Raw genomic sequence first — 25,438 nt, forward strand, 5'->3', positions numbered from 1 at the left:
CACATGGCTCCCACTCAGCTGTTTGATTTCACTAGCGGCATCCTCTCCTCAGTATGATGGATCCCCCATAGTAGTATGGATTCTCACAGCTCCTTCTGCACAGTATGATAGACCCCCACGCCTTCCTCAGCGCAGTATGTTGGACAACCACGGCTCCCTTCACACAGTATAATGGCCCCCCATGACTCCGTCCACACAGTATGATGACCCACATGGCTCCCACTCGGCTGTTTGATTACACTAGCAGCATCCTCTCCTCAGTATGATGGATCCCCCATAGTAGTATTGATTCTCACACCTCCTTCTGCACAATCTGATAGACCCCCACGCCTTCCTCAGCACAGTATGTTGGACACCCACGGCTCCCTTCACACAGTATAATGGTCCCCCATGACTCCGTCCACACAGTATGATGACCCACATGGCTCCCACTCGGCTGTTTGATTACACTAGCAGCATCCTCTCCTCAGTATGATGGATCCCCCATAGTAGTATGGATTCTCACAGCTCCTTCTGAACAATCTGATAGACCCCCACGCCTTCCTCAGCACAGTATGTTGGACACCCACGACTCCCTTCACACAGTATAATGGTCCCCCATGACTCCGTCCACACAGTATGATGACCCACATGGCTCCCACTTGGCTGTTTGATTATACTAGCAGCATCCTCTCCTCAGTATGATGGATCCCCCATAGTAGTATGGATTCTCACAGCTCCTTCTGAACAATATGATAGAACCCCACAACTTCCTCAGCACAGTATGTTGGACACCCACGGCTCCCTTCACACAGTATAATGGCCCCCATGACTCCGTCCACACAGTATGATGACCCACATGGCTCCCACTCAGCTGTTTGATTTCACTAGCGGCATCCTCTCCTCAGTATGATGGATCCCCCATAGTAGTATGGATTCTCACACCTCCTTCTGCACAATCTGATAGACCCCCACGCCTTCCTCAGCACAGTATGTTGGACACCCATGGCTCCCTTCACACAGTATAATGGTCCCCCATGACTCCATCCACACTGTATGATAGCCCACATGGCTCCCTTATCACAGTATGATGGTCCTCATGGTCTCTCCACAATATATGATGGACTCCATATAGCATGATGTATCCCACCTCCCCTCACACAGTATGATGGATCTCACAGCCTCCCCACACACACAGTAGGATGGTTCCCCACCACCACATAGATTAAGATTGCCCCACAGTCTGCCACACAGCATGATGTGCTGCACAATATGGTGAACCCCACAACTCCACATCACAGTATAATGGCCCACAAAGGTTTCTCACAGCTTGCATAGAAATCTGCCTCAAAAGTCTCAACACACCAAAAATTCTTCTAAAACCACAATAAAAATATTTGTATACTTTTTTCATAAATTTTTTTTAGCAAGATAAATTTATGTAAAAAAAACATTGTGTGGATATACATTTTGACTACGACTATTATTTTGAACTATTGTGGTTTCACAAGTAGTTAAAATCTGCATTCCACAATAGTAGCATATGATGGCTATAACTGTGATGGTTCCCACATTTCTCCACACAGCATGATGTGCCGCAGAATATGATGTGGAATAGATAAGAGAGAATCTGTCGCGCTGCTCACTCAGCAAGAAGTAAAAACAGAAGCAGAACCAACATTTCATAAAATATGAAACAAGAGATTTATGTATACATGAATTCTGTCTGCAGGAAGGAAAAGCTGTGTCTGAAGAGTCAGAAAGACATGTAGGAGCAAGCTGGAGGAAGAATAGCTGGTTGAGGATAAAACTGCGTCTAGGGACACTTCATGTCAGATACTGAGAAAAACATGCATATGTGTCTTCTTATACTGTATAGTGTATGTAAACTACCTTTTCCTTCCCGCAGCCAGAATCCATGTGTTACCTGTCAATAGTTTCAGACTGAATGTCCAGTGAGTATCTTACTTTGTAGAGAGCACGACGCTGCAGGACCAATAAGGAATATTGATACAATCGAGCAATCAGCATCACATTGGGGAAGCTACCATTATTGTCTCTGAGCTATCTTGACGTGGATCGCAGTGTTTAGTATTCACTGTGGGTGCACACAGATTGAATGACATTTTCAGCAGGACCACCACTTTTTATTATCACTGTTTGTTTTTCTCAGATAATCAGTGAACTGAAAATCATTAATTGTACTTTGTCTTAATAGGTCTTCTCTTGTATGTATACTTAAATCTTTTGTTTGATATTTTATAAAATGTTGGTTCTACTTCTGTATTTACTTGTTGCCGCACAGATTCTCTTTTGTTTGTTCCTTTTAGCTTCACTCACAGATTGCCGCACAGGTTCTGTGTATCTGTCTACAGCTTGTTCACACTCAGTCTATCCTTATCTTCAGGGCGCTAGTGTATATAAATATATTTTTTTAGAATATAATTTAACCCACAACTCCACATCACAGTATAATGGCCCACAAAGTTCCCTCACAGGTTGCATAAAAATCTGCTTCAAAGCTCTCACACACCAAAAATGCTTCTAAAGCCACATTACAGATTTTTTTCTACTTTCTTTCATTGATTTATAGCATGATAAGTTTATGTAAAAAAAAAACACTGTGTGGACATACATTTTGCCTTCAACCATAATTTTGAACTACTGCGGTTTTACAAGTAGTTTAAATCTGCATGCCACAACAGTAGCATAGCTATCGGAGGTGGGGTGAGGAATGAGAGCAGAAGGAGCATATTGGTAGCTACCACCTCTCTTAACAGTATTGGTGTGTACCGCTGAAGTCGATTAAAGCCTCCGGGCTACAGAATGTTAGGATAAAACACTGATCAAGGTACGGGCGCATGCACAGGACATCAGAATCCCAGCGCGGTAATGTCATTGCACCGCTTGGTCTTTAATCTCCTGTGTCTGCACTGGCGTGATAACAGCAATGTGTTGGTTGCCAGCGCTTTGCTAGTGGACTGTCACGGGAGTACTGGGTAGACTAGGGCTGGTTACCCGGGCCCCTGCGATATCCCTCAGGCTAGGGAAACCCTGTCTGTCCCTTTCCCAGAAGTTACACTAAAGGTGTGCATGTCTGGGCCGCCAGGCCTGACCCTGTCTCCTGTTTCAGCCCTAAGCTGAAACCACCACCCGCCACCCAGTGTAGAGACCACACACCAATCCCCACAGAAAGCACAGACAGGGAAAACTGAAAAACGCACCACGCCGCAGACACACAGGAAAACACTATAATGTGCACAGGGCAAAACAAATACAGAAATAGGAAGGAGGAATATGACAAAGGAAAATACACCACCAGATACGATATTCCTACAACAAGGCCACCACTCCAGATTGGAATCACTAGGCACTAAGCACAAGCTATAATCGGCGACACCCATAGTCCAGCACGACTATTTAAAGGCCATGGGCGTGACCCAGCCTCCAACCAAATTACCAGCTAGATTAACCCCGAGCAAGCTGGATAAAGTCTAGCCGATGCCACTGAGCGTGTAGTGGACGTATGTGGAATTACCGCTGTCTGTCGGATGCCCTAGTGTGAACAGCGTCCGACATGACAGTACCCCGCCTTCTACGAGGGACCCCAGGGCCCTCACGACTTATAGGACCCGGCTTGTCCGGATGGCGGCAGTGAAACATACTGACCAGCTGGTCCGCATGTATGTCTGAGGCTGGTACCCAGGACCTCTCTTCCGGCCCATAACCATGCCAATGTACCAGGTACTGTAATGTGCGGCGCACTACTCGAGAGTCAACCACCTTGGAGACTTCAAACTCCAAATTGCCATCCACCAAGACTGGAGGTGGCATAGGCGCCGTGTCCACAGAACCCACCAGCTTTTTTAATAAAGATCTGTGGAACACGTTGTGTATTTTATATACCGTAGGGAGCGCCAAACGATAGGCTACCGGGTTAATGATGGTGGCAACCCTAAATGGACCAATAAACCTTGGACCCAATTTCAAGGATGGAATCTTGAGTTTTATGTTTTTTGTGGACAACCACACCCAGTCACCCACACTCAGGTCCGGACCTGTCACACGTTTACTGTCAGCCACTCGTTTGTACCTTGCACCTATGCTTAGCAAGCGGTTTCACTCTCCTCCACACGGATGCCAGTTGTGCTCCTAACTGGTCCTCCTCCGGGACACCAGTAGAACCCCTCTGATGCAGAGTACAAAACTGAGGATGGAGCCCATAAACACAAAAGAACGGGGACTCCCCAGACGATTCCTGATGGTGATTATTTATAGCAAACTCAGCCAAAGGAAGGAACGTCGACCACTCCTCCTGATTGTCAGAAACAAAACAGCGTAAGTACTGCTCCAAATTCTGGTCCATACGCTCGGTCTGACCATTTGACTGAGGATGAAACGCAAAAGAATGCGACAACTTGATCCCCAGCCGTGAGCAAAAAGCTTTCCAAAATTTTGCCACAAACTGAGTACCCCTATCAGACACAATGTCAGACGGGACCCTGTGAAGTCTGACCACCTCCTGCACAAATACCTGAGCCAGAACACCTACAGAACCCAGTTTCCACGAAAACTGTTCGTCGGGAGCTGCACAAATCTGGATTCCACGGAAGAGCTGCAATTACAAAACCGCTGCTCTCAAGGACAAATGTTTCCAAGCGTTTAGAGTGGTGTAGAAACTTCCAGAATTGGTCCCTTGAGCAGTGGAAACATGTGATATTCTCAGACGAATCATCGTTTATCCTCTTTCTGACCTCCTGCCGAGTGTACGCTTGGAGACAGCCGAAAGAAGGATTCCATCCAGACTGCCTTCTCCCAACCGTAAAACATGGTGGAGGTTCTGTGATTATCTGGGGTGCTATTTTGTGGAGATCCGCTGTGCCAATGATATCCTTTCATGGAAGAATTAACAGCCGAGATTATTTAGGCATTTTGGGCGACCAAGTGCATCCAATGGTTCAAGCACTGTTCCCGGAGGGGAACGCCATCTTTCAGGATGATAATGCACCAATTCATACAGCTAGAATCGTTAAAGCATGGCACGAGGAACATTCTAATGAAGTTGAGCATCTCATCTGGCCCCCACAATCCCTAGACCTCAACATTATTGACCATCAAGTTAGTCGTCGATTTCCGCCGCCATCGTCGCTCAAAGAACTGGAAGGTGTTTTAACTGCAGAATGAGCTAAAATTCCTTTGGAAAAAATTCACACCTTGTATGAATCCATACCTCGGAGAATTGAGGCTGTAATCACCGCAAAAGGTGGACCTACACCATATTAAACTAACTTTTGTTGATGTTTCCAGGTGTTTCCATTATTTTGTCCAACCCCTGTATATTTGGTATCCCAGTGAAAAGTAACAGCCCACAAAATAAAGCATAGTAAAATACAGTAAAAAAAAGTCCTGTCCTAGTCATCTGACTGCTGCACCCAGTCACAGGTCACAGTAGTCAGGACACCGATCACTCACTGAGATAACCAGACAAACATACACTGGAGCGACACAGACTAGAACCATTGCGTATACCATTTGTTATTATTTTTCTAACATCCATTTGAAAAAAGGAGAACCCCTTTAATTTTACTTTGTGGGAGTCCTACAAAGTAACCATCTAATACCAGGTTCGACCAAAAGATTCGAGATATATGATGAAGGTTTCAACAGTGGGATACCCTGTGTTCAGGTTACCTTTGAGAGACCTTTTTAACAAAGGTAACAATTAATTTAAATATGTTTCTTTATGTCTGCATGATTAACACAGCATTTTGATTTATCAATGAATAGGGTCACAGTCCAGCCGTTAATTAAATTATGCCTAGACGCATTAAAAATTAAGAGTGAAGATCTCATTGGCAATGTCAGCGTTGTTAGTTTGTTTCAGAGCTTCCTGCAATGTCTGTCTCTGTGTCTGCTTGCCAAGGGCATTCCTCCACACCTGCAGCATGTCTAGGATCTAGGAGCAAGAACAAGACATTCCAAGTTAGATGATTTGTGTGTAAGTAAATTATTTTTTCCAAACTCAGTCTATTGCAAATAAAACATTTAAGTTGTCAAACAGTGCTTTCGAAAGTAAAGTATGCTCATTTCTTGGGTTGTTCAGCAACTTTGCAAATAATCTTAAGTATAAATATTTTTTTGTTTACATCTCCTATGCAGACACATGTAGTCTCCATGGTAACACACTACAAACAAACTCTTTGGCCCAAGGTGGAGTATGAGGCTTCTGATTAATTGAGAGACACCTGCCTCTTAAAGGGGTTGTCCATGATGATGAGGGCGCGCAAAAATGCTTGGGAACTCATTAATCGAGTCAAGCAAATCATAATGCTCGGGTGCTCGACATGAGTAACGAGTACAGTGGGGAAAAAAATATTTAGTCAGCCACCATGTCAGCATGATAATGATCCCAAGCACACCGCCAAGGCAACAAAGGAATGGCTTCATAAGAAGCATATGAAGGTCCTGGAGTGGCCTAGACAGTCTCCAGATCTCAACCCGATAGAAAACCTTTGTAGAGATTTGAAAATCCGTGTTGCCCAGTGACAGGCCCAAAACATCACTGCTCTAGAGCAGATCTGCATGGAGGAATGGGCCAACATACCACTAACAGTGTGTGCCAAACTTGTGAAGACTTACAGAAAACATTTGACCTTTGTCATTGCCAAAAAGGATATATAACAAAATATTGAGATGAAGTTTTGTTAATGACCAAATACATATTTTCCACCATAATTTGCAAAATAAATCTTGCCAAATCAGACAAGGTGATTTTCTGGATTTGTTTTCTTATTTTGACTCTATCAGTTGTGGTCTACCTATGATGTCAATTACAGGCCTCTCTCATCTTTTTAAGTGGGAGAACTTGCACAATTGGTGGCTGACACAATACTTTTTTTCCTCACTGTATAAAGGAAGTCAATAGGAAACTCAAGCATTTTTCTGGCAGATCCCACCCCCGGAGGTCTGGAGGGGTCTAAAAATTGCTGTGCTCGATGGGAACAATGCTAAAATGGCATGGGAACAGCATATGGAAGACCCCTGTAACATCTATGAAATGCAGGTAACTGCTGGAAACAATGTTGTCAGAGTATTACGCCACTTTTACGGACTGACAATAAAACATACAAAACTGAACATAAAATGGATTTTGCTGGAAAAAATGTTAAGAAAGATACATTCCAGGATAATGACTTGTATGAAAAGGCAAAATAAATAAGACAAAAAAAAATGCTTCTCCACACCTTGGGCTTTGTTCATACATAGTGTTTTTGCACGTTTGCATTGCTTTCAATGGTGAAAAAAACATTCACCAGGAAATGTAATTTTAACATTTTTACTACCTTATCTGGCCATGTGCTGTGTGAGATATTATCAGACACAATCTGTTTAATTTATGAAGAAGGGACTCTGAAAGTCCAAATTCTTTTTGTCATGGCCATCAGGCAGCCCTTACTATTGTCAGAGGGCCATCCGGCGGACCTCACTCTAATTTTAGAGGGTCAGCAGATAGCCCTCACTCAACAGTTTTAGAGAGCCAGCAGACAGCCCTCACTAAGTATGTTTGGAGATCCAGCAGCCGGCTATGCTTTATATAGCCGTATATTACTATTGCAATACAATTTATCCATCTGAGGTGGGTAAATATTCTTTCCCTTTGGATACTGTAAAGTTTGAAACTCTGAGGGCCAGCAGGCAGCCCTCAATTTATAGAGGGCCAGCAGATGGCCCTCACTATTTTTAGAGGCCAGCAGGCATCTTGTGGACAGATAAGACCAAGATAATGCTTTTTGGTAAAGCACATCATTCAATTGTTTACTGTAAATTGAATGAGGCCTACAAATGAAATAACACAGTAGTTACAATCAAATATGGTGGAGGTTCAAAAATATTTCGGGGCTTTTTGCTGCCTCTGGCACTGGGTGCCTTGTGTTGTGAATTTGGTTTCTGGGCTCCCCCGGTGGTCACTGGTGGTACTGAACTTGTGTGCTTCATCGCCTCTGTTCACCTGTTTCCATCAGGATGTGGGAGTTGTCTATTTAGCCTTGCTCCTCAGTCATTTCTATGCCGGCCAACAATGTTACCAGAAGCCTTTCTGTTGCATGTTCCTGCTCCTAGACTACTATCAGCTAAGTTGGACTTGTAGTCCTAAGTTTGTTTTGCATTTTTGTTCCAGTTCTCTGTGTTTGAATATTTCTGAGGCTGGAAGCTCTTGTGAGCTGAAATTGCCACTCTGGTGTCATGAGTTGATATTAGAGTCTTAAAGTAATTTCAGGATGGTGTTTTGAAAGGGTTTTCAGCTGACTGTGTATTTCCCTTTTCTGTCTTCCTACTATCTAGTAAGCGGACCTCAATTTGCTAAACCTATCTTCATACTTCGTATGTCAATTTCCTCTAAAATCACCGACATTATATGTGGGGGCTACTGTCTGCCTTTTGGGGAAAATTTCTCTAGAGGTAAGCCAGGTCTGTATTTTCCTCTGCTAGGGTCAGTCAGTTCTCCGGCTGGCGCTGGGCGTCTAGGGATAAAACGTAGGCACGCTACCCGGCCACTGTTAGTTGTGCGGTAGGTTTAGCTCACAGTCAGCTCGAGTTCCCATCTTCCAAGAGCTAGTCCTTTTGTATGCTTTACTACAGTCTCTTGCCATTGAGAACCATGACAGTTTGGCCAGCCAAGGGTTAAAATAATTGGCAGAAGAAAGGAGAGAAAAGAAGTCTGCAGAGAAATTTTTTTTTTTTTTTTTTTCCTGAGTTTGCTCATTAGTTGATTCACTAGCATCTCTGCTTACTGCAGCCTTCATCTCTCTCTCCTTCTAATCCTTGAATGGTTCTGATTTCACCTGATGAAAATGGATTCTCAGAGTTTAGCTACAGGTTTGAATAATCTCGCTATGAAGGTTCAAAGTTTACAGGATTTTGTAATTCATGCTCCTATATCTGAACCTAGAGTACCTTTGCCTGAATTTTTCTCCGGGGATAGATCTCGCTTCCAGAATTTCAAACATAATTGTAAATTGTTTTTGTCTCTGAGATCTCGCTCCGCTGGAGATCCTGCACAGCAGGTCAGGATTGTAATTTCCTTGCTCCGGGGCGACCCTCAGGATTGGGCATTGGCTTTGGCACCAGGGGATCCTGCGTTGCTCAATGTGGATGCGTTTTTCCTGGCTTTAGGGTTGCTTTATGAGGAACCTCATTTAGAGATTCAGGCTGAAAAAGCCTTGATGGCCCTGTCTCAGGGGCAAGATGAGGCTGAAATATACTGCCAAAAATTTCGTAAGTGGTCTGTGCTTACTCAGTGGAATGAGTGCGCCCTGGCGGCGAATTTCAGAGAGGGTCTCTCTGATGCCATTAAAGATGTTATGGTGGGGTTCCCTGTGCCTGCAGGTCTGAATGAGTCCATGACAATGGCTATTCAGATTGATCGGCGTTTGCGGGAGCGCAAACCTGTGCACCATTTGGCGGTGTCTACTGAGAAGGCGCCAGAGATTATGCAATGTGATAGAATTCTGTCCAGAAGCGAACGACAGAATTTTAGGCGAAAAAATGGGTTATGCTTCTATTGTGGCGATTCAACTCATGTTATATCAGCATGCTCTAAACGTACTAAGAAGGTTGATAAGTCTGTTTCAATTGGTACTTTACAGTCCAAGTTTATTCTATCTGTGACCCTGATTTGCTCTTTATCGTCTATTACCGCGGACGCCTATGTCGACTCTGGCGCCGCTTTGAGTCTTATGGATTGGTCCTTTGCCAAACGCTGTGGGTTTAATTTAGAGCCTCTGGAAGTTCCTATACCTCTGAAGGGTATTGACTCCACGCCATTGGCTAGTAATAAACCACAATACTGGACACAAGTAACTATGCGTATTAATCCGGATCACCAGGAGATTATTCGCTTCCTTGTGTTGTATAATCTACATGATGTGTTGGTGCTTGGATTGCCATGGCTGCAATCTCATAACCCAGTCCTCGACTGGAAAGCAATGTCTGTGTTAAGCTGGGGATGTCAGGGGACTCATGGGGACGTACCTTTGGTTTCCATTTCATCATCTATTCCCTCTGAGATTCCGGAATTTTTATCTGATTATCGTGACGTTTTTGAGGAGCCTAAACTTGGTTCACTACCTCCGCACAGAGATTGCGATTGTACAATAGATCTGATTCCGGGCAGTAAGTTTCCAAAGGGTCGTTTATTTAATCTGTCTGTGCCTGAACATGCTGCTATGCGGGAATATATTAAGGAGTCCTTGGAAAAGGGACATATTCGTCCTTCGTCATCTCCCTTAGGAGCTGGTTTTTTCTTTGTATCTAAAAAAGATGGCTCTTTGAGGCCGTGTATTGATTATCGGCTTTTGAATAAAATCACGGTTAAATATCAGTATCCTTTGCCACTGCTTACTGATTTGTTTGCTCGAATAAAGGGGGCCAAGTGGTTCTCTAAGATTGATCTTCGTGGGGCGTATAATTTAGTGCGAATTAAGCAGGGGGATGAGTGGAAAACCGCATTTAATACGCCTGAGGGCCATTTTGAGTATTTAGTAATGCCTTTTGGTCTTTCAAATGCCCCTTCAGTCTTTCAGTCTTTTATGCATGACATTTTCCGTGAATATTTGGATAAATTTATGATTGTGTATCTGGATGATATTTTGATTTTTTCGGACGACTGGGACTCTCATGTCCAACAGGTCAGGAGGGTTTTTCAGGTTTTGCGCTCTAATTCCTTGTGTGTAAAGGGTTCTAAGTGCGTTTTTGGGGTTCAAAGGATTTCGTTTTTGGGGTACATTTTTTCCCCCTCTTCCATTGAGATGGACCCTGTCAAGGTTCAGGCTATTTGTGATTGGACGCAACCCTCTTCTCTTAAGAGCCTTCAGAAGTTTTTGGGCTTTGCTAATTTTTATCGTCGATTTATAACTGGTTTTTCTGATGTTGCTAAACCGTTGACTGATTTGACTAAGAAGGGTGCTGATGTTGCTGATTGGTCCCCTGCTGCTGTGGAGGCCTTTCGGGAGCTTAAGCGCCGCTTTTCTTCCGCCCCTGTATTGCGTCAGCCTGATGTTACTCTTCCTTTTCAGGTTGAGGTCGACGCTTCGGAAATCGGAGCTGGGGCGGTTTTGTCGCAGAAAAGTTCCGACTGCTCCGTGATGAGACCTTGCGCGTTCTTTTCTCGTAAATTTTCGCCCGCTGAGCGAAATTATGATATTGGTAATCGGGAGCTCTTGGCTATGAAGTGGGCTTTTGAGGAGTGGCGTCATTGGCTTGAGGGGGCTAGACATCAGGTGGTGGTATTGACCGACCACAAGAATTTGATTTATCTTGAGTCTGCCAGGCGCCTGAATCCTAGACAGGCGCGCTGGTCGTTATTTTTCTCTCGGTTTAATTTTGTGGTTTCTTACCTACCGGGTTCTAAAAATGTGAAGGCGGATGCCCTTTCTAGGAGTTTTGAGCCTGATTCCCCTGGTAATTCTGAACCTACAGGTATCCTTAAGGATGGAGTGATATTATCTGCTGTTTCCCCAGACTTGCGACGGGTCTTGCAGGAGTTTCAGGCGGATAGACCTGATCGTTGCCCGCCTGGTAGAATGTTTGTTCCTGATGATTGGACCAGTAGAGTCATCTCGGAGGTCCATTCTTCCGCGTTAGCTGGTCATCCTGGAATCTTTGGTACCAGGGATTTGGTGGCTAGGTCCTTCTGGTGGCCTTCCCTGTCGCGAGATGTGCGAGGTTTTGTGCAGTCTTGTGATGTTTGTGCTCGGGCCAAGCCTTGTTGTTCTCGGGCTAGTGGATTGTTGTTATCTTTGCCTATTCCGAAGAGGCCTTGGACTCACATCTCCATGGATTTTATTTCTGATCTCCCTGTTTCTCAGAAGATGTCTGTCATCTGGGTGGTGTGTGACCGTTTCTCTAAGATGGTCCATTTGGTCCCCTTGCCTAAATTGCCTTCCTCATCCGAGCTGGTTCCTCTGTTTTTTCAAAATGTGGTTCGCTTGCATGGTATTCCGGAGAATATCGTGTCTGACAGGGGAACCCAATTCGTGTCTAGATTTTGGCGAGCGTTCTGTGCTAGGATGGGCATTGATTTGTCTTTTTCGTCTGCTTTCCATCCTCAGACTAATGGCCAGACTGAGCGAACTAATCAGACCTTGGAGACTTATTTGAGGTGTTTTGTGTCTGCGGATCAGGATGATTGGGTTGCCTTTTTGCCCTTGGCGGAGTTTGCCCTCAATAATCGGGCTAGTTCTGCCACCTTGGTTTCTCCTTTCTTCTGTAATTAGGGGTTTCATCCTCGTTTCTCTTCCGGTCAGGTGGAGTCTTCGGATTGTCCTGGAGTGGATGCTGTGGTGGAGAGGTTGCATCAGATTTGGGGGCATGTGGTGGACAATTTGAAGTTGTCCCAGGAGAAGACTCAGCATTTTGCCAACCGCCGTCGTCGTGTTGGTCCTCGTCTTTGTGTTGGGGACTTGGTGTGGTTGTCTGCTCGTTTTGTCCCTATGAAGGTTTCTTCTCCTAAGTTTAAGCCTCGGTTCATCGGCCCGTACAAGATATTGGAGATTCTTAACCCTGTGTCCTTTCGTTTGGACCTCCCTGCATCTTTTTCTATTCATAATGTCTTCCATCGGTCATTGTTGCGCAGGTATGAGGTACCGGTTGTGCCTTCCGTTGAGCCTCCTGCTCCGGTGTTGGTTGAGGGTGAGTTGGAGTACGTTGTCGAGAAGATCTTGGACTCCCGTGTTTCCAGACGGAGACTTCAGTATCTGGTCAAGTGGAAGGGCTACGGTCAGGAGGATAATTCTTGGGTGACAGCCTCTGATGTTCATGCCTCCGATTTGGTCCGTGCCTTTCATAGGGCTCATTCTGATCGCCCTGGTGGTTCTGGTGAGGGTTCGGTGCCCCCTCCTTGAGGGGGGGGTACTGTTGTGAATTTGGTTTCTGGGCTCCCCCGGTGGTCACTGGTGGTACTGAACTTGTGTGCTTCATCGCCTCTGTTCACCTGTTTCCATCAGGATGTGGGAGTTGTCTATTTAGACTTGCTCCTCAGTCATTTCTATGCCGGCCAACAATGTTACCAGAAGCCTTTCTGTTGCATGTTCCTGCTCCTAGACTACTATCAGCTAAGTTGGACTTGTAGTCCTAAGTTTGTTTTGCATTTTTGTTCCAGTTCTCTGTGTTTGAATATTTCTGAGGCTGGAAGCTCTTGTGAGCTGAAATTGCCACTCTGGTGTCATGAGTTGATATTAGAGTCTTAAAGTAATTTCAGGATGGTGTTTTGAAAGGGTTTTCAGCTGACTGTGTAGTTCCCTTTTCTATCTTCCTACTATCTAGTAAGCGGACCTCAATTTGCTAAACCTATCTTCATACTTCGTATGTCAATTTCCTCTAAAATCACCGACATTATATGTGGGGGCTACTGTCTGCCTTTTGGGGAAAATTTCTCTAGAGGTAAGCCAGGTCTGTATTTTCCTGTGCTAGGGTCAGTCAGTTCTCCGGCTGGCGCTGGGCGTCTAGGGATAAAACGTAGGCACGCTACCCGGCCACTGTTAGTTGTGCGGTAGGTTTAGCTCACAGTCAGCTCGAGTTCCCATCTTCCAAGAGCTAGTCCTTTTGTATGCTTTACTACGGTCTCTTGCCATTGAGAACCATGACAGCCTTGACTGCGTGCAAGGCATCATGAAATATGAAGATTCCCAAAGGATTTGGGGTCGAAATGTAGTGTCCACTGTCAGAAAGCTGGGTTTGCATCCTAGGTCATGTGTCTTCCAGCAGGACAATGATCTCAAACATACTTCAAGAAGCCCCCGGAAAAGGATGGAAACAAAAGCACTGGAGAGTTCAGAAGTGGTAATTGCAGCTCCTATAGCGTAAGGTCTCCCACCACTACCTCTTACATACAGTTGCTGCAGTAAAACTGCGATTGGACAAATTAAATCAATTTTGCATGCTTTGATGAATTGCTGAGTACAGATCACCATAAAAAACAAGAATCTGTCAATGAGTGTATGAGAAAAAAGCAGCAGTAGGGATTATAATTTATAAGGTAATAATCCTTGGCTAGATGCCTGTAATACGCTATCCTTACTGCCACACCTCACCCTAAATGAATGGAAAAAAGAGCAGTATTATTGTAAAATATAGAAGGGATTTACACCAGCCCTAAAAAGATTTTTTTCTGGTACATGGCAACAACAAACTCAGGAGGAATGCAAGCAACACTGCCAGTATTGAAGAATTTCTGATTACAGATCACCGTAAAAAACATGAATCTGTCAATTATTGTATGGAAAAAAGCAGCAGCAAGGAATAAAATTTAAAGACAATAATCCCTGACTAGATGGCGGTAATACGCTAACCCCACTACAACAGCTCACCCTACACAAATTGCAGATAAGAGAGGTATCATTAGAGAATAGAATCTATTTGAATTAGTCCTGAAAAAAGCGATTAGTTTAACATAGCAGAATCAAGGACTGTTATTTCATCAACCCTGCTCGGGAATATAATGTGGAGTGTTTCACATCTACTCAGCCTGATATAGAGGAGACCAGGATCTTCTGTACTTACTGTATAACATCTCATATCCCAGCTGTGAAATCCTATATGCAGTGTGAGAACTCCCTATGTGACTACCACCTGACAGCCCACCACAAGGCATTGGATCATATATTAATAGAACCCACTGACTCTTTTGGTTTTCAAAAATATTCCCTCAACTAGAAGGTGAATCCTTCTTCCAAAACTTTTCCCTCCTTGTCAGAATACCCTGTGCATGAGGGTATGGGCACTGGGAGAGTCTGAGAAAACTTTTCTAGACCTTTGATAGTGTTCCCCTGCCTCTGATGCATCTGGTGTGTGTCTTCCTCGTCTCTACTCCTTGGTTGTCCAGGGAACTGTGACTGCTGCCCCAGCATTGTCAGATGGAAATTGTTTAAAGAATTCTATAACTAGGTCCTTTTGGTACAGCAACATTTGATTAGACCTCTCTGCCATGGGATGAAGAGATGTAAAGTTCTCCTCGTAGACTTGTTCTAGAAGGGTTAACGACCAGTAATTAGTGTTGGCCAAAATGCATACAACGCAATGGTCATGGGAAAGGCATCGGACCATAAACTCATGTGTGCTAGACTGCCAACAGCCAAGACTTCCCTGTCCCCACCAACAGGATGACTGTCTATCTTCTCCTCCTTGTCCTCCTCATTGTCCTCCCTCTCATCCTCATTTTCAGTGGGAAGAAAGGGGATCAGGGTGAGGATTATGTGGTCTGGAATCACAGTTACTGACACCGGACTGTGTGGAAGACAGGGTGGTGCTGGCAAAGTGATTGGAATCATTATCTGCTATCCATCCAACAACCTTTTCAGACTTGCCTGGCTTGAACAGTGGTGTTCCACACCCGCCTACAAAGTGGGACAGTAAGTGAGGTCAACATGATGTGTTTTTGTTGTGCTCCTGCAGCAAGCATAGTTTCACTTTGCCCACAGCCTCGGCCTCTGCGCTAGTCACCAGCATCACGTCCACTTCCCCGTCCCTTACCATGTGCCTTGGCCATTTTAAATTATGTATGATTTATCCCTGTTGGGAAAACTTTGCAGAATTAGAATCACAGAAAAATTTTCCCACCACAGATGGACTTCTTACGCTGCAGTATCAACATAGCTATGCTATTTCTAACCAACCAAGTATGGCTTTTTTTGTTTTGATACACAACTGGAACAGTATACAGAGGGGAAAAAAGTATTTAGTCAGCCACCAATTGTGCAAGTTCTCCCACTTAAAAAGATGAGAGAGGCCTGTAATTGACATCATAGGTAGACCACAACTATGAGAGTCAAAATTGAGAAAACAAATCCAGAAAATCACATTGTCTGATTTGGCGAGATTTATTTTTCAAATTATGGTGGAAAATAAGTATTTGGTCACCCAAAAACATGCTGTCAAGAGCCCTGCTGCAAACTTACAGCACGAGTCAGTACAGGTGTTACAGAAGGACAGAGAGAAAGAGCGCTGCGGTGAGCTTACCTGCCGGAGCACAGGACCTGAAGCACATGACCTCCGGGGGAGTGGACGGAATCAGGGCCAGATGCCGAGTAGCGGCAGTGACCGGCGAAGCCGGAGAGTAGTCTGAACATGGCGAGGTCAAGCCAGGAGGTCGATGAAGTGCCAAAAGGTGAGACGTAAGCGTGGTCGAGACATGGCAAAAAATTCGGTGAGCCAAAGATAGCGGTGCAGTACAAATGGAGCACACAGGAGAGAAGTTGGAGTACCATGCCAAAGGTCAGAGCCAAAAACAGACAATAAGCACGGAGTCACAAGGCAAAGCACAGAACGAGAAAACAGGCCGAGTCATACACAAGAAAACAATTGGACTAAACATTATGCAAGCACACTAAGGGTCAGACACACAGCCAAGACAGATGTATCACTGACAATTATCCCCAGATGAAGGTGGGTAAATATAGCCCTCCCCAAACCAAAAGGAGGATATATAAATTAACCCCGTGAGGACAGGGAAGGAACCCTGTCCACCACCATGACACATGCAAGATTTCTGGTTCTCACAGACCTGTAACTTCTGCTCCTCTGTCCTCAACTTATTACCTGTAGTAATGGCACCTGTTTGAACTTTTACGAGTATACAAGACACCTGTCCACAACCACAGTCACACTTCAAACTCCACTATGGTGAAGACCAAAGAGCTGTCGAAGGACACCAGAAACAAAATTGTAGCCCTGTACCAGGCTGGGAAGACTGAATATGCAATAGGCAAGCAGCTTGGTGTGAAAAAATCAACTGTGGGAGCAATAATAAGAAAATGGAAGACATACAAGACCACCCATAATCTCCCTCAATCTGGGGCTCTCACCCAGTGGGGTCAAAATGATCACAAGAATGGTGAGCAAAAATCCCAGAACCACACGGGAGGACCTAGTGAATGACCTGCATAGAGCTGGGACCATTGTAACAAAGGCTACCATCAGTAACACACTACGCCGCCAGGGACTCAGATCCTGCAGTGCCAGATGTGTCCCCCTGCTTAAGTCAGAATATGTTCGGGCCCATCTGAAGTTTGCTAGAGAGCATTTGGATTATCCAAAAGAGTATTGGGAGAATGTCATATGGTCTGATGAAACCAAAGTAGAACTGTTTGGTAGAAACAAAACTCGTGTTTGGAGGAGACAGAATGCTGAGTTGCATCCAAAGAACACCATACCTACTGTGAAGCATGGGGTGGCAACATCATGCTTTGGGGCTGTTTCTCTGCAAAGGGACCAGGACGACTGATCCATGTACATGAAAGAATGAATGGGGCCATGTATTGTGAGATTTTCATTGCAAACCTCCTTCAATCAGCAAGGGCATTGAAGATGAAGTGTGGATGGGTCGTTCAGCATGATAATGAACCCAAGCACATCGCCAGGGCAACGAAGGAGTGGCTTCGTAAGAAGCATATGAAGGTCCTGGAGTGGCCTAGCCAGTCTCCAGATCTCAACCCCATAGCAAACCTTTGGAGGGAGTTGAAAGTCCGTGTTACCCAGCAAAAGGCCCAAAACATCACTGCCCTAGAGGAGATCTGCATGGAGAAATGGGCCACCATACCACCAACAGTGTGTGCCAACCTTGTGAAGACTTACAGAAAACGTTTGACCTCTGTCATTGCCAACAAAGGATATATAACAAAATATTGAGATGCACTTTTGTTAAAGACCAAATACTTATTTTCCACCATAATTTGCAAAATAAATATTGCCAAATCAGACAAGGTGATTTTCTGGATTTGTTTTCTCAGTTTTGACTCTCATAGTTGTGGTCTACCTATGATGTCAGTTAGAGGCCTCTCTCATCTTTTTAAGTGGGAGAACTTGCACAATTGGTGGCTGACTAAATACTTTTTCCCCACTGTAAATGCCGTCTAATATTTCACTGCAGAAAAAAATTTGCAGTATTACTATTGCAGGAAAATGTGCCCACCTCAGATGGACATGTTAAAGTGCAGGAATATAGCAATGCTATTGTTAAGCAACCAAGTCTGGCTGTATGCTTTTGCAGCGCAACTGCCGCAGAATAAATGGGGTATAATTTTTCCCTGCTCAGAACAATTTGCAGGATAAAGAGAAAAAAGTATATTATTAGCCCTCAGAAGGGCTTTTTGTATGAGTTGGGTAGAAAAGAAGTGAAATTAACCTTATCCTTTCCTACACTATCCTTTGAGCACAATCACTCCCTAAGGCCAGGTTCACATTGCGTTAACAGCAGCCCGTTCAACACATGCGTTAACGGGCTGCTGTTAATGCAAGTGCCAATGTGTCACAGCGCTAGCGCAGATAGAGCTAGCATATGCTCTTTCTGCGCTAGCAGTGACAGACCCGGAAACGCTTCAGCCCGCATCCCAGGGTCCGTCACTCAATGACGGCACATCACTAGCGCATGCCCATTGTGACTCAATGGCGGCTTTAACGGACTGTGTTACACCGCGTTATGCCACAGTGTAACTTAGTCCGTCTAACGGACGCCAGTAATGTAATGTGAACCTAGCCTAAGTGCTGTTAACAGCAGTATGAATATTGACTATATTTAGCCCTAATAAGGGCTATTGTTGAAGTTGAAAGAAATATAAGTGTTGTGTAATCCCTGCCTATACGTAGCTAAAATTCTCTCTCTAATTCACCAGCACCTCTCCCTGCTGTGCCTGTTTCCGGGTTATATAGACCTGATGACAAAAAACTGACTGGCACATCTAGACTAGTGTGAATAGGTGCATTCCAGGAGGAGATACCTCCATGTACAATATACAAGAAAGGTTGCACTCTATTATGCTAAGGCATGTCAATGTGAAATATATGAAATATGAATAGCAATACGGCTTTTGAATATTAAGAAAAACATTTTGAGACGCTTGGCATAAAATTTGGACAAATTATATCTGCCCATCAACCATCGTCAACGTGGTCTCAAAAACTCATGGGTACCTAGGTGTGTGAACACCTCTCTTAGGCTGATGTCTGAATTCCTGGGTGAATGTGGACACCTCTGTCAGCAATGCCTGCATTTATGTGGGGATGTGGGGGATCGACAGAATACGACTGGGAATAAGAGGTGGTGATTTAAAATGGATTTTGGCACAGCATGAATGTCGCTGGATTACAGTACTGGGGACCATGACTCCAGCAGGTCTCAATGAACATATACGTTTTGTCCCTTTAATTATAGTAAAATAGTTCTCTGGATTTAATTTTTTTTAAAACTTTTTAACTATGTGTTTTCTGCTTTTTAGAACATCTTGTTTAGAAAATTTCGCCATTGGAGAGGACTATTCTACTTTTGGGATTCCTATACTTATTATCAACAACTGTCTATGTGCTTGCCACGTTTATAGCTTGTGTCTTATTGTAATTTTCTGTTTTGTATTTTTCTTACCACCACTGTGGTCTTTTTTGACTTTTTACTATGTAATAGTGTATTTTCACTTTTATTAGTTTTCTGTTAGTGTGTTTTACCTGTTCTGTACTATTGGTTCACAAATTTAACATTTTCATATATTTTTTATACTGTTTTCCCAGTATATGTAATATTTATCACATTGTCACTTTATAATGCACTGTCACTTTAATTATTGATATACAAGCATTTATTATTGTCACCAGTTTTTGAGTTGGGTTTTTATAATCTTAAATTCTATAATAAGTTATGATAGATGGCATAGCTGGCGCACAATTGCTAAATAAAGCCTATTGCTATATGTTATAATACGGCAATTTGCATCTTCCCTTTAAGTAGTTGTTTCTAAATCTTGCAGCATCTTTGAAGAGATATATAGGGCTGAATTAATCTCCCATAATATTGCATCTGTTCATATCCATTGTCCTTTTCATTTTGCCGCACTGCGGGCTAGTGCACTGGTTTAATTGGCACCCATAAGTATTTAATTTTCCTCCTTTTTTCTAGGCTAATAGTATTAAAACAGGTGTGCCTCTGGCAGACATGTTGACATTATATATACATATTTAAGGTGCTATACTGATTAATAAAGAGGAAACTTACTGCCCCTTTTTTAATATGTCTATTCCTGTCATTGCCAGTCTTAAATGCCTGTGTGCGAGCCTGTGCGCATGCCCGGTGGGTGAGCGGTGCATCACTGAAGGTCTCTGAGACTTCGTGTGTTTGCCGGGGAGTGACGTCATTAGGAAATTCCCCCATCCGGCTATACTGGGAATTGAGGCTTGACGCGATACAGCTGTGGGGACGCGGACCCACGCGCATGCACTCTGTGGCCACACAGGCAAATGGATCTCTCTATATAAAGTCTTTCATAACACATAGTGAGTCACAGCCCCCCCCGAGGAAGCCCACGCGAAACGCGCGTTGGGGCTGCTCATTCAGGTTCACCACAGTGGAGACTATGGGTAAGAGCTTTATCTGACACTCTCAGCAATGTTTACGCTTTTAAAGTGATACACACCTAATTTGTAGATTTTACACTAGGTCTGGCTGGATTGTCATGCTGCTCCTTTCCTAATACTTTTTCTCATTGCAGTGTTTTTTATTTGTTAATTACACTTTTTTGTACTGGTACCTATTGCTGTAATGGGTGTACTTTTGAGCAGGATGATTTTACCTGCCAGTGATATGTACATATGAAAAAATCTGTAGGTAATTTTTCATTCTATTAGCCTGTTCTGATGTAGTGTTTTTTTGCCCTCCCATCCACTTAAATATATATGGTTCCTGGGTGTTTCACCTGTGAGAACATTCGTTCTACTTTGTCTGTGAACTGTTTTGATTTTTTCTTTTGACTTAAATATGTATTTTTTAAATAAATTATCATATTGATTTTATCTGGGACTTTTTGTGCTCTTTTTCCTCTTGTGTTGAATTTATGAGAAAGTAGCATGAAGAAGCAGAATTTTGTTCCCTGACAAATTGATACCAGCTGGGAGATCTTCGTGCTCTCCTTGACATTCATCATAATTTATGCCAGAGACATGGTGTAAATTACGTTAGAAAAGTGCAGTAACAAACAGTGGTATAAAGATACACCCAGTCATTAAAGTGGTTGTCCGGTCTAAAGTTACAAGTCTTATGTGACTGAAGACTTGTAAATCCTCACATTGCACACACTGTGTGCTGTGAGAATTTTCCGGTGTTGGGAGCGGCCTGTCATGTGACTGCAAGCATGTGATTTACATACTTCCATGCACATTTCGGCTAGACATCTACGGCCTTGTTCAATACACTTGCATTGATCGAGGCTGCGCCCATCTAGTTGGCATGTGACTGTACGTATTCGAATCATATACTTGTGGTCATTCGCCCATTTCTGCCACCAGAGAATCCTCGCGGTGCGCTTGATGTGAGGATTCACAAGTCTACAGTCACATATAATGACTGCAGAATTGTAGCCTAAGACCGGACAACCCCTTTAAGGAGAAAGACAAATATTTCTTCATGTGTTCTGTGCATTATACTTCAGTGCTTCTTCCAAGAGCCATAACTTTATTTTTCCATCAATATATCCGTATGAGGGCTTTTTTTTTGTGAAACAAGTTGTACGTTTGAATTACACCATTAATTTTACTATATAGTGTGCTGGAAAATGGGAAAAAAATTAGAAGTGCGGTGAAACTGCAAAAAAAGTGCAATTCCACAATTTTTATTTACCATGTTGATTATATGGTAAAACTCTCCAGGTTAGTATGAGTACAAAGACACCAGACTTGCATAGTTTTTTTTACTTCAGTGGTGGAAAAAAATTAATTTGTATAAAATTATTTTTTTGTGCCCTGTGCTGACTTTTTTATTGATACCATTTTGGGTAAATACGATATTTTGTTAGCGCCTTATTCCATTTTATTGTTGCTGCTTCTTAACTGACTGTTGTGCCCCGCATCATTCTTTGTCGGCACTGAGTGGCCACAGAGTGATCACAGACTGCTCCTGACAGCTTGTTTTCTGCTCTGATCTGTTGGCAGGGCGTTAATTTCGCTGTCATTCTGATTAACAGCTGCATCCCTGCTACCTATCTGGGGTTGACGACTGTCAATCAGAATGATGTCAGCAGTCACTCCCCATCAACAGACCAGAGCGGAAAAGCCAATGCTCTATCGACGTGACATCAGCAGAGGTAGCTGAATCGCCAGCAGGAGCAGTCTGTCACTGCTCTGTGCCGGCAGGGCCGTATTTGCCACTAGGCACTTGAGGGCATGTGCCTAGGGCGGGGACAATGCAGGGGGCGGTGTCATGATCTCTGCAGGCAGAGATCATAGCAAGCCTATAGAGGAACAAGCTCTCGGAAGATGGAACTATACTGACCATGAACTAAGCCTGCCGCGCAACTAGAAATAGCCAGGTAGCATTTCCTATTTATCGCTAGATGCCCAGCTCTGGCCTAAGACCTAAATAGCTAGCAGAGGGAAATATAAGACCTGGCTCACCTCTAGAGAAATATTCCAAAGAAGACAGTAGCCCCCCACATATAATGACGGTGAGTTCAGATGAAACAACAAACGCAGCAGGAAAATAGTCTTAGCAAATTTGAGGTCCGCTTACTAGATAGCAGAAGACAGATAGTATACTTTCATGGTCAGCAGAAAAATACTAACAAAACACCATCCAGAGATTACCTTAAACTCTGGCATTAACTCATAACGCCAGAGTAGCAATCCCTGATCGACGAGAGCTTTCCAGACACAGTAACAAAACTTCAGCTGCGAACTGGAACAAATAGGCAAACAAAACATGGACAAAAGTCCAACTTATCAGTAGTTGTCTAGAAGCAGGAACAAGCACTGAGAGGCATCAGATAACATTGTTGACCGGCAAGAAACCACCAGAGAAATGAGCTTAAATAGCGACACCCACTACTGATGGAATCAGGTGAAACAGGAAAGAGGATGACAAGTCCAATTCCACAAGCGGCCACCGGGGGAGCCCAGAATCCAAATTCACAACAGTACCCCCCCCTCAAGGAGGGGGCACCGAACCCTCACCAGATCCACCAGGGCGACCAGGATGAGCCCTATGGAAGGCACGAACAAGATCAGAAGCATGAACATCAGATGCATTGACCCAAGAATTATCCTCCTGGCCGTAACCCTTCCAGTTGACCAGATACTGGAGTTTCCGTCTGGAAACACGAGAGTCCAAAATTTTCTCCACAACGTACTCCAACTCACCCTCAACCAACACCGGAGCAGGAGGCTCAACAGAAGGTACAACAGGTACCTCATACCTGCGCAATAACGACCGATGAAAAACGTTATGAATGGAAAAGGACGCAGGGAGGTCCAAACGGAAAGAAACAGGATTAAGAATCTCCAATATTCTATAAGGGCCGATGAACCGAGGTTTAAACTTAGGAGAAGAGACCCTCATAGGGACAAAACGAGAAGACAACCACACTAAATCTCCAACACAAAGCCGAGAACCAACACGACGATGACGGTTGGCAAAACGCTGAGTCTTCTCCTGGGACAACTTCAAATTGTCCATAACCTGCCCCCAGATGTGATGCAATCTCTCCACCACCGCATCCACTCCAGGACAATCCGAGGATTCCACCTGACCGGAGGAAAATCGAGGGTGAAACCCCGAATTACAGAAAAACGGGGACACCAAGGTGGAAGAACTGGCCCGATTATTGAGGGCGAACTCTGCCAATGGCAAAAAAGCAACCCAATCATCCTGGTCAGCAGAGACAAAACACCTCAGATATGTCTCAAGGGTCTGATTAGTCCGCTCGGTCTGGCCATTAGTCTGAGGGTGAAAAGCAGATGAAAAAGACAAATCCATGCCCATCCTAGCACAGAATGCCCGCCAAAATCTAGACACAAATTGGGTACCTCTGTCAGAAACAATATTCTCAGGAATACCGTGCAATCGAACAACATTCTGAAAAAACAGAGGAACCAACTCAGAAGAAGAAGGCAACTTGGGCAGAGGAACCAAATGGACCATTTTAGAGAAACGGTCACAGACCACCCAGATGACAGACATCTTCTGGGAAACAGGCAGATCTGAAATAAAATCCATCGAGATGTGTGTCCAAGGCCTCTTAGGAATAGGCAAGGGCAACAGCAGTCCGCTAGCCCGAGAACTACAAGACTTGGCCCGAGCACAAACGTCACATGACTGCACAAAGACTCGCACATCTCGTGACAGAGAAGGCCACCAGAAGGATCTTGCCACCAAATCCCTGGTACCAAAAATTCCGGGATGACCTGCCAATGCAGAAGAATGTACCTCAGAGATGACTCTGCTGGTCCAATCATCCGGAACAAACAGTCTATCAGGCGGACAACGATCCGGTCTATCCGCCTGAAACTCTTGCAAGGACCGCCGCAGATCAGGAGAAACGGCCGACAAAATTACTCCCTCCCTAAGGATACCTGTGGGTTCAGAATTACCAGGAGAGTCCGGGTCAAAACTCCTAGAAAGGGCATCTGCCTTAACATTCTTAGAACCCGGTAGGTATGACACCACAAAATTAAAGCGAGAAAAAAATAAAGACCAGCGCGCCTGTCTAGGGTTCAGGCGTCTGGCAGTCTCAAGATAAATCAAATTTTTGTGGTCAGTCAATACCACCACCTGATGCCTAGCCCCCTCGAGCCAATGGCGCCACTCCTCAAACGCCCACTTCATGGCCAAAAGCTCCCGATTCCCAACATCATAATTCCGCTCTGCGGGCGAAAATTTGCGAGAAAAGAAGGCACAAGGCCTAATGACGGAGCAGTCGGAACCTTTCTGCGACAACACTGCCCCAGCTCCGATCTCCGAAGCGTCAACCTCAACCTGAAAAGGCAGATTCACATCAGGCTGACGCAACACAGGGGCAGAGGCAAAACGGCGCTTAAGCTCCTGAAAGGCCTCTACAGCATGAGGGGACCAATTAGCAACATCAGCGCCTTGTCTGGTCAAATCAGTCAGTGGTTTAACGACATCCGAAAAACCAGCAATAAATCGGCGGTAAAAGTTGGCAAAGCCCAAAAATCTCTGAAGACCCTTAAGAGAGGAGGGCTGAGTCCAGTCACAAATAGCTTGCACCTTGACGGGATCCATCTCAATGGAAGAGGGAGAAAAAATATACCCCAAAAAGGAAATTTTCTGGACCCCAAAAACGCACTTAGACCCCTTCACACATAAAGAATTAGACCGCAGAACCTGAAAAACTCTCCTGACCTGCTGGACATGAGAGTCCCAGTCATCAGAAAAAATCAGAATATCATCCAGATATATTATCATAAATTTATCCAGAAAATCGCGGAAAATATCATGCATAAAAGACTGGAAAACTGAAGGGGCATTAGAAAGACCAAAAGGCATGACCAAATACTCAAAGTGGCCCTCGGGCGTATTAAATGCGGTCTTCCACTCATCCCCCTGCCTGATCCGCACCAAATTATACGCCCCACGAAGATCAATTTTAGAGAACCACTTAGCACCCTCTATACGAGCAAACAAATCAGTAAGCAA

General features: G+C 44.2%; 1 protein-coding gene across 1 annotated transcript in view; it reads right to left on the reverse strand.

The window, feature by feature from the left end:
• Positions 1-4,678: 4,678 nt before the first annotated feature.
• The window catches only part of LOC143769185 (uncharacterized), a 477,331-nt gene continuing 456,571 nt past the window's right edge, over positions 4,679-25,438 (reverse strand). Inside the window, exon 8 of the mRNA XM_077257766.1 lies at positions 4,679-5,935. Within this exon, the coding sequence (XP_077113881.1) occupies positions 5,807-5,935 (129 nt within the window). The 3' untranslated portion in view covers positions 4,679-5,806. The remainder of the gene's footprint in view (positions 5,936-25,438) is intronic.

The sequence above is a fragment of the Ranitomeya variabilis genome, chromosome 1, assembly GCF_051348905.1.
Source record: "Ranitomeya variabilis isolate aRanVar5 chromosome 1, aRanVar5.hap1, whole genome shotgun sequence".
Taxonomy (NCBI): Eukaryota; Metazoa; Chordata; class Amphibia; order Anura; family Dendrobatidae; genus Ranitomeya; species Ranitomeya variabilis.